General features: G+C 64.1%; 1 protein-coding gene across 1 annotated transcript; it reads right to left on the bottom strand.

Annotated features, from left to right (window-relative positions):
- Positions 1 to 193: 193 nt before the first annotated feature.
- NR2C2AP (nuclear receptor 2C2 associated protein) lies at positions 194 to 2,566 on the bottom strand. Its single transcript, XM_055804882.1, has 6 exons — positions 2,497 to 2,566; positions 1,669 to 1,715; positions 1,434 to 1,524; positions 1,229 to 1,334; positions 840 to 908; positions 194 to 545 (listed from the first exon to the last, which is right to left on the bottom strand). Exons 2-6 carry the CDS (start codon positions 1,707 to 1,709, stop codon positions 430 to 432), a joined length of 423 nt encoding a protein of 140 aa, XP_055660857.1. The 5' UTR covers positions 1,710 to 1,715; positions 2,497 to 2,566; the 3' UTR covers positions 194 to 429.
- Between the last annotated feature and the right edge of the window lie 7,437 nt (positions 2,567 to 10,003).

Below are 10,003 nucleotides of genomic sequence, written 5' to 3' on the forward strand. Positions count from 1 at the left end.
CTACCGATCCCGAGCTGGAGCGCCGGGGGCTGCAACCACTCCAAGGTCAGGGGTGGTTAGCGAAGGCGAGAGACAGCCAGAGCCCACAGCACGTGGAGCAGCACTTCTGCCGAAGCCACGCACCGGCGTGGCCATGGCAAACCCCAGAGGGCTCGGTCCCGGGGTGCTACTTGCCCAAGAAGCAGCTGGGAAGGAGCGGGGACACCGTTTATTCAACTGGTTACACGGGCTGTGTCCCACCAAGGTCCAGTATGCGGATCTCCAGCGTTGCTCCATCACTGCTACCCCGAGGGTTCCCTCTCGGTGCTTTGGGGGGCAGCTGGGGGCTTTCGGGGTTCACTTTCCTGTCTGCCCCTATACAGCAGAGCCTGCACAGGGGAGCGCAGGCGATGGGGGGAGCAGCCCTCCATGCTGTCCCTCACTGCTGCCCTACAGCTTCTCCCCCAGCACCCCGAGGTGGTACACCACGATCCTCCCGAAGAAGTCGGTGCTGTTCTCAAAGGTGATCTTCAGCTTATCCAGCACCGTCTCCTCCACCTGGAATCTGTGCGGGGCCCATCAAGGAGAAAAAATAGGCAGAGGGATGCCGGGACACGTGGGAGATCTGCTCTAAGGGGGCACGCATGCGGCTCACACCCTGCCGTACCACAGACAGCAATGTCCAGATTTGTTCCGGCTCTGCCGAGCAGCTACAGCAGCAGCCAAGTGCCAGCAGGGACCCACAGCTCCGTCGTTTACATCACAGCTCTGCCCTCGCCCCCCTGTCCCCCCACAGCTGTGGGGGGCTCTGAACCCATCCACCCAGCCGCAGAACCCAGCCCACGCCACGGCAAAGGATATCTGCATGGCGTTGGTGTCCTTGGGGTACAGGTCGGATATTTTCACCAGTTCTTCCCCTGCTCTGCAGCCTGTGGAGGGTGAGGGTGGAGGCAGCGGCGTGGAGGCTTGGCTGCTGGGGGAGCCTCCAACTGCTGCCCTGGCCTCGGCCGCCCCAAAAATCCTCCCTGCGCTGGCTCTGCTGCAGGGCTGGGAGCAGGCGGACCAGCAGGACCCAAAGCACCCCAGGTCCTCGCTGGTCACCCCTCTCTGCTCCACCCCACAGCCTCAGCCCCTCGGGTTTCAGGAACAGCTAACAAACATCTCTGGGCCTCATAACAAACAGCCGTGGGATCCTGGGGTGGGTAAACTGAGGCAGAGGGATCCCTGTGCCACCAGAGCAGCTCCTCACCTTCCAGCGTGCACAGCCGGCTGGAGAATCCCCCCTGGAACTGGATGTGAAACTGCGAGACCTTGACAGTGCGGGGGAAATCCAGGGTGACCCACTGGCACGTGCCCTGAAGGCAGGAACAACACCGGGGTTCTGTGAAGGCTCCCATCCCCCATGCACGGCTGCTGTCCCACCCCTCTGGCCCTCCAAATCCTTGTCCCCACACCTGGTCCGAGTTCCAGCACGTCTCCTCGCTCGCATCAAACATATGCTTCTTCCCAAACTGCTTCACATCCCGGTTAAGCACAGAGCTCACCCTGCAGGGACACACACCACCGTCCCGGGGACACGGTGGGGACAGTGTCAGTGTTGGGACACGAGTCCTTTGCCAGGCCAGGGGACGGTGTGTGGCACCCAGGAGGGCCCCACTGCCTGCTGTCCCCTCGGGGGCCGGGACTCACCGTGTGGCCGTGTCGGCGCAGATCAGGGGCTCCGCGGGCATCGCTGCCTGTGGAGAGACAGCGTCAGTGAGGGGCAAAAATGGGGACACCCAGCAGCCTTGGGGACCCCTGAGAAGCACAGGGGACCCCCAGACAGCACTGGAGGTATCCAGGCAGCACTGGGGATCCCTGGACAGCATTGGGGACTCCCTGAGCAGCACTGGGACCCCCTGACAGAACTGAGGGCACTCCAGCAACATTGGGCACCCCCTAGCAACATTGGGGACTGCTAAGCAGCACTGGGGACACCCTAAGCAGCATTGGGGACCCCCAGACAGCAATGGGAACCCCTGAGCAGTAATGGGACCCCCAGGCAACACTGAGGACCCCTGAGAAGCACTGGGGAGTCCCGGGCAGCATTGGGGACCCCCAGGAAGCACTGGAGACCCCTGAGCACCATCAGGGAGCCCCAGGCAGCATCAGGGACCCCTGAGCAGCACTGCCCCCCCCCCCCCCCCCAAGGCAGCACTGAGGAGCCCTGGAACAGCAGTGGGGACCCCTGAGCAACATTAGAGACCCCGAGGCAGCACTGGAGAGCCCCGGGCAGCACTGGGGACCCTTAAGCAGCATTGGGGACCCCCGGGAAGCACCGGGGAGCCCAGTGCAACACTGGAGACCCCTGAGCACCATCGGGGAGCTCCGGGCAGCAGTGGGGACCCTTGAGCAGTATCGGGGAGGCCCAGGCTGCAGTGGGGACCCCCGGGCAGCCCTGGAGAGCAGCGGGGACCCCCGCCCATCCCCGAGCACCTGCGGGTGCCACCCCCCTCCGCCGGGCCGCAAAGCACTCACCGCCCCGCCGGCGCAGGAAGCCGGGAGCTGCTTCCCGGGCCCGGTCGCCGGCACCGCCCCCCGCTCCGCCCCCGGCACCGCCCCCGCCCCGCCCCTCGGGACCTCCCCCCCAGCTCCGCCCTCCCGCCGCGAGGCCCGGGGCTGCCGCAGCCCCCTGCAGCCCCCCCAGGCCAGGCGGGGGGGCGTCCAGGCCCCCGGGGCCCCCCTGCAGCCCCTCCAGCCCAGCACCTCAGTGAATGGCGCCCCCCCCCCGTACCTCACCCCCATTGCGAACGCCTCGCCTCGCCCCGCCCCAGCCGCCCCCCCGGCCCCTGCACCGCCCTAGGGACGGGGGGGCGGCTGCCGGGGGTCCCCGCCGGGCCCTGGCCGGGGGCGGGGGGTGCCCTCCCGGGACAGCTCTGTAGGTGGCGCTGGTGGAGCGCAGCGCGCGCAGCGGCGGGGGGGGGTGCAGGAACCCTGCACAGCCCGGGATCCGGCACAGCCCGGTAATCCTGCACAGCCTGGGATCCGGCGCAGTTTGGTAATCCGGCCCGGTCCGGGATCTGACACAGCCTGGTAATCCTCCACAGCCCTGGATCCGGCGCATTTTGGTAATCCGGCCCAGCCCGAGATCTGGCACAGCCTGGTAATCCTGCACAGCTCGGCATCCCTGCACACTCTGGCATCCTGCACATCTGAGCATCCCTGCGTGCTCCAGCATCCTGCACACCCTGGCATCCTGCACGTCCCAGTGTCCTGCACAGTCCAGTATCCTGCACACCTGAACATCCCTGCATGCTCCATCATCCCTGCATGCCCCAGAATCCCCACATGCTCCAGCATCCCTGCACTAGAGAATCCCTACGCTGCAGCATGCCTGCACACTGGAGCATCCCCCCAAGTTGGAGCATCCTTGCACTGGAGCATACCTGCACACCCCAGCATCCCTACACACTCGAGCATCCCTGCACTGGACCATCTCTGCATGCTCCAGCACCTCTGTGTCACCCCAGCATCCCTGAATGCTCCAGCATCCCTACACACTCGAGCATCCCTGCATGCTCCAGCATCTCTGTGTCACCCCAGCATCCCTGAATGCTCCAGCATCCCCCTCGATGCAAGTCACCAGCACAAAGCACCGGGAAATCCAAGCCCTCCCTGCTTCCCCACCGCTGCTGCTTCCTCTCTCACAAGCACCCTGACCCAGCAGGGCTGAGCTGCCCCCCCAGCCTGCACGGGGGCTGCAGGGAGCCTGGAGCAGCTGTGTGGGGAGAAATCCCCCCCACACACACATAGAACATGGCAGCTGCTTAAAATTATCCTTTCCAGGCATATGGTGCCACGGCACTTGCCCACGGCACTGAGTCTTTGTGAATGTGCCCCGGTGCTTGGCAAGTTTGCCAAGCCTTGACCCCATGGTGGTCCCACAGCCCCCGTTGGCCCCCGCTGCTGCTTTGGTGGGGGTGGCAAGGCAAGGCAAGGTGATGGCACTGCGGTGCTCCGCAGCCCCCCCAAAGCTTGCTGGGTGCTGGGCTGCTTGCATGAGTCAGGCGGCCGTGCCGAGGCTGCCTGCGCTCAGCCACAAGCAAAAATAAACCCAGCTGAGAGCTGCAAAGTGTCACCTCCCCCTCACCGGGCGGCTCAGGGGGCTCGGGCCCTGGCCGGGGTGGTGCGCACGCCTGCACACGCATGTCAGTAAGCACACACGTGTGTGTCTGTGCATGCACATGCATGCAGCGAACACACCAGCATACGCGTGACAGCCTCTGTCTTCCTCCTCCTCCCCCCACTTCTCCTCCTGCCGAGTTTTGCCTGAGAAATTGGGTCAAAAACCGCAGGAGCCTTAATTGCCCCTCGGCTAATTGCGCGTCGGGGGACAGGGCTGCCATTTCTGCCACTGCTGTCCGTGTCACCTCCTGTGCGCGCCTGCCGGCAGCAACCCACCCTCACCCTGGTGACCCCCCAGCCCCTCCAGCCCTGCGCGCCTGGGGGGGGTGGTGGGGGGGGTGGGGGCAGCACTCCAGCCCTGGGGCTCTTCAGCCTCAGCATCTTCCTCACCCCCTGACTCTCGAGGAATGAGGCGGGCAGTAAATGCAGCTGTTTCATGCCACGCTGTGCCGGGAGCAGCTTGGCGGCGATGGCGTTAGCTCCCGGCTGCTGTCCAGCCCAGCACTCAGCCGCCCGCCGGGTGGGCCTTTGCATTTTATCCAAGAGCTAATAGAAAGGCTGGTGCCAAAGCAGGCGCCGGCACAAATCCAGACCCCCTGCTCCCACCGGGCATGAGCTCCCACCCGTGAGCCACTGGGATGCTGGCCCTGTGCCGGCGCGGCCACCTCGTGCTGGCGGTGCAGGAAATGAGCGTCGGTGCCTTTTGTGCGGCGGGTGCCGGCGTGTGAGTTTTGCTGAGCAACCCCAGCTGGTGCTGGGAGCCGCTTCCGAAGAAGAAGCGGGTGTTGTGCCCTTCGCCATTAATTACTTGCAGCGATTGATTTCCACTTCCGTGTAAACACTGGAGATTACCGGTGAATGTGGCACAGGCGTTATTCAACACCGCTGCCTCTGCCCGGCACAGGGCCCTGCCTGTTCTCCGGGATGCGCCTCTGCCTTTATTCCCCCATCCCTGAGCAGAGGGGCCGGGGGTCCCCGGGGGGGCCCGGGAAGGGCAGGATTTGGCACAGCTGGTAATTAATACTCCGTAACAATGTGATGGCATCTCTGTGCTGGGAAGGAGCTGTGCAGGGCGGTGAGGGTTGCGTCCTTTGGAAGGGGATGGATAAAAAGATATAATTATCATTATCTTACTATAACCCTGCTTTTAAGCTACAAACCGCCGTTTCCTTCCGAAGGGATGAGGACACCGGGCTCATGGCCGGGTTGCTGCGGTGCCAGTGTCCTCCCTGGTGCCGCTGCTGCTCACATCAGCTGTGAGCAGGTGTGGGGGTAGGATGTGCTGTTAATGAGCTTGGCTCTGCTAATGGGAGATGCTGCTCAGCATCCCTGCACGGGCAGTGCTGGGGGGGCAATTACAGCCCTGGCTAATGAACCAGCACGGCATCCTGCTGGCCCTGCTGCTAACTATTGCCAGTGTCAGAGAAGGGCTGACCAGGGTTGGTGTCCCCTGTGTCTGCTCCCATCCTGTGCCAGCCTGGTGGGCTGCCCCCCCAAAATCACCCACCGGCACCGCGGCAGGCACAGAGGTGCACACTGGGCCCTCCCCGCAGATGCTGAGCTGGTGGCATTGCCACCCAGGAGAGTCCCCAGAAGAGGGGACAGTGCCAGGTTGCAGCCGGTGTCCCTGGTAGAGGGCAGGTGCTGGAGGGGCTGGGTGCTGCAGGAGGGCGAAGGAGTGGGTCCGGCTGCCAGAAGGGGGAAGGGAAGGAGGCAGTTGCCATGGAAACAGAAAATAAAATCAATGCATCCTGCCAATGGGTTTGGAGGGAAGTTGGGGATGGCCAGGGCAGGGTCCCTGCGTCCCCAGGGGGGATGGTGCAGCCCTCAGCCCAGACACCTCCATGCCCTCACCGCCGTGCCCGGGTTGTGCCGTGGGGCAGGTTTGGCCCTGGCCAAAAGCTGAAACAAGGGCGAGGAGCAGCAAGCGAGGGTCGGCAGCAGCGTGGAGGTGGGTCCATGGTGCCAGGTCTGAGACCATCCCTCCAGAGCAGACCCTGGGCTGGGGCATCCTGCCCTGCTCCAGCCCTGGCTTCAGACCAGCACCTCAGCCAGGACAGGCACTGGCTGCCGGTTCACCCCACCATGGAGCCGTCCATCCGTCCGCTGCCTGTCCCCGTGCCAGTGCCCCGAGCGCTGGCCCCAGCTGCGGTGGCAGAGGCCTCATTAATAAGCCGCTCTCCCGATGAATGTGGCAGCTCCACTGGAACGGGCTTCATTAGCTGCCGGTGGACCTGAGCAGAATAACAAGCGGCTCTGCAGGGCGCGGGACAGGGTCCCCCTGCACCCCCCCGGCGAGGCAGGGATGGGGGCATGCTGCCACGCTCTGGCCATGGAGACATGCGGGGGTCCCTTGCTGCACAGGGAGGGTGCCTGGCACCCCAGTCCCCTGGCGCTCAGCACCCGTGGGATGGCAGTGGCAATGCTGCTCAGCACCCCGGTCACGGTGCCGTGGCTCTGGCTGCCAAACTGGGCAGCACCAGAGCTCGGGAGGCTGCTGGTCTCACCGGCTCCCAATGGGCTCTGTCATCGGGGTGACGAGGGTGCTTGGCCACCTGCTCTTGCAGGGCCAACCCCTCTGTTCCCTTCAGTACTCTGTGGTGTCCTCACGCTGTGGGTTGCCCACATCACCTCTCTGCTGTGTGTCTTGGTAAGAGTGAGACCTGGCTGAGACCTATCAAACTCATGTCATGTAGCTCCAGGCCCCCCTGCTGTCCCCTGGGCAGCTGGGGCCAAGCCAGGGCTGTGTGGGAGCCGTGGGGACCCCCCAGCCCCACACCAGAGCCGGAGCCGTGCTGGGTCTCCCCGGGGGCAGCAGTGGGTCCCTGCCCTTTGCAGTGGGAGCCCCTCACCATCGCCACTGTGCACCCCAATTGCCCGTGGCCACCTCCCCGAGTCCTTGTCACAACAAAGGAAAACATCTCTGGATGGAAACTGCAGGAGGGTCGTCACGGCAACACTGCTGCAGGATTTCACCAGAAACCCAGCATTCAGCCTCAAAAAGACACTCCGGGCCCTGCTCGCCACAGCAGATGCCAGTGCAAAAGCCACCGGGGTTGGGTTTGAGAGAGGGGGGCTGCGGGATGGAGTCACCCCAACCAGTGCTGCCCTGAGGGCCACTCGGCCTGTCCCCAGTGGTGCTGGGGATGTGGGGCACAGCAAGGACCCGGTGGCAGATGTGCTGCCTTGTGGTCCATCTGTGCTCTTGGGGTGACACTGCAAGGACAGGCTGGATGTGGGGCTGGGTGTGTGGAAGGGACCCTGAGCCGGGCAAGGATGGGGACATGGGGACATCCCTCTGTGCCAGGCAGAGCTGGCTCTCCCACCAGGATGGAGGGATGGCCACGGCGGGATGGTGGGGCTCCAGGTTGGGTCTGGGGGGTAGGGGGACCCCATGAAGTCATGTTTCAGTTGGTGGGACCAGCTGGGGTAACACTGGGGCTCCAAACTGGTGCCAGCAGAGGAGCTGGTCTCCACTGCCGCCCCGGCGTGGGCTGCGGTCCCTGGGCGTGGAGCAGCTGCCGGCGTGGGGAGGCGGGCGGGGGGAGAGGTGTCTATTAAATCCCCATCCATAAGCTGCGCTGGCTGGTGTCTGTTATGACATTTATCTGCACTCGAGAGGAGAGCTCCGATAACTCACTGCCGGCACCTTCCTCAGCAAGACAAATGGCTGGTGGCGGATCAGCCACGTCGCCTCCACTGGGGCCCAGCTGGAGCCCTGATGCCCCCCGGGACACGGAGGGTGGGTGCCTGGGGTCCCTCTGCTCCCCCCTCACCTGCCCATTGCTGCTCCGAGCCCACAGGAGGTTTGAGTCCCTGAGTGGCTCCGTGGCCCTGTTGTGGCTCAGGGTCAAGGCTGGGTGCAGCTTTGTCACCGTGCCCGGTGCTCATTAGAGGTGGGTGGCCCATGGGAGGTGGGTGCTGGGGGAAGCCCTCTCCCACCACTATGTGCGGGAAGGAGCTGGGGCTCCTGGATGAACCCGTCTAATCCCCAACCTGTGCACGTGCGGATCAGACCCTGCTGGTGCTACCGGTTTTCCAGAAGAAGCTTGGGAAGATGAAGAGCGGGAGGAAGGCTTTGTGCAGCGCGGAAGTGGCAGGTGGGTGGGTTGTGGGTCTCGCTGCGGGTGCAGGACCCAGCTGTGGTGGGGCGCAGTAGGAGCATCTTCACCCCGAAGGGTGCCCAGGTCCTTGCATGAGCTGGGTCATGCTGGACCATCGTCCCCGGGCACATCAGATGGTACAGCACCCTCCTTCCAGCTAACCCCAAGCAGCACCCGTGGGTGCCCTGTCCAAAGCAGGATAGCAGGACTGGAGACCCGTAGGGTGGCAGCACCAGCCACCTGGATCCACTCGGAGCGGGAAATAGCCAGGACATCAGGGTGCCATCAAATCCCCCAGGACCTTGCCCCCAGTCTTGCTCGGCAAACACCATGGGGGTATTAACCCCTGTGGTTGTCCCCCACGCTTGGGCACCTACGTGGGGACGGGGACGCCAGCTGCAGGCACATAAAGAAGGGGAACAGAAGAGCTCTGTGCGCTGGCAATGCCGGGGTTGTGCCGGGGGGGTGCGGTACACAAAAGGCAGGAAACGCCGCGAAAAGTCTGGCACAATGGAGTCGGAAATGAGAACTTTGCTCTCGGGTTTCCGTGGACCCATCCTATGGGGGAAAATGAAGGGGGGGAATATTTTGTCACCGGTGGTTGCCAAGTCGTGGGAGACAGGGTGGCATTCTCCATTCACCGGCAGGAAGGTGACCCCTCCCCAAACCCTCCCCAGCAGCTCACTGATGGCTTCCTTCCCCATTTTGGGGTTCGTTTCTGGTATTGCTGCTCCCTGGAGTGGCCTCACCCATCTTTCGTGGGGTTGTTTGGGCTTCCTCGAGCCTTCCTCCAGCCCCGGAGTCTTCCGGTCCCCGTGCACCCATGAACGGCCCCCGGGGGCTGGAAGGCACTGCTGGATGCAGCCTGTGTGTCTTAGCAGGGATTTTGGGGTGCAGAGGGGCCAGGAGGTGCTCCCCTGTTTGGAGATCCCCTAAAATCCCTCTGGGTCCCAGGGAAGGGACAGAGAGGGGCACGGTGGCTGGAGCAGGAGGGCCTGCACTGACCTGGGGGGGCTGCAGAGGGGCTGGAAGGACCCCTCCCCTCTTGGGGACCCCCCTATTACAGGGACCCTCTCATTACATGGAGCCCCCCATGACGCCCCCTCCTCTCTTAGAGACTACCCCCATGACAGGGACCCTCCCTTGCCTCTTAGGGACCCCCACTCCTATTACAAGGACCACCCGTCGCTCTTAGGGCGCCCCGCTCATGAGCCCCCTCCCCTCTTAGAGACCCCACTCCTATTACAACCCCATCTCTCCCTTCCCCGTGCTCATGACCCCCCACCTCCCTTAGGGACCCCCCCAACACAGGGACTCCCTCTCCTCTTAACGACCCCTCCACCCCTCTTTTCCCCTCTGCTCATGACAGGGACCCCCCACCCCCTTTTAGGGACCCCACTCCTATTACAAGGATCCCACACCCCTCTTAGGGCCCCCCGCAAATGACCCCCCCCTCCTCTTAGGGACCCCATTCCTATTACAAGGACCCCCCCACCCCTCTTAGGGCCCCCTGCTCATGACCCCCCTCCCCTCTTAGGGCTCCCCCCATGACAGGGACCCTCTCTTACCTATTAGGGACTCTGCTCCTATTACAGGGACCCCCTCATCACTCTCTTCCTCTCCTCTTAGGGCCCCCCATGACAGGGCCCCCCCCCCACCCCTCTTAGGGACACCACTACTATTACAAGGACCCCCCACCCCTCTTAGGGCCCCCCCGCTCATGACCCCCCTCCCTGCTTAGGGCCCCCCCCATGACA

This window comes from Falco peregrinus, chromosome 5 (assembly GCF_023634155.1).
Source record: "Falco peregrinus isolate bFalPer1 chromosome 5, bFalPer1.pri, whole genome shotgun sequence".
Classification (NCBI taxonomy): domain Eukaryota; kingdom Metazoa; phylum Chordata; class Aves; order Falconiformes; family Falconidae; genus Falco; species Falco peregrinus.

Bases quoted from the DNA above. Each gene is read 5' to 3' on its own strand.
- NR2C2AP (XM_055804882.1), bottom strand. From the start codon at position 1,709: ATGCCCGCGGAGCCCCTGATCTGCGCCGACACGGCCACACG. The intron at 909-1,228 runs GTGAGGAGCTGC...CACCCTCCACAG, and splicing joins CCGGCTGTGCACGCTGGAAG to GCTGCAGAGCAGGGGAAGAA. The intron at 546-839 runs TATCCTTTGCCG...GGGCCCCGCACA, and splicing joins GGACACCAACGCCATGCAGA to GATTCCAGGTGGAGGAGACG.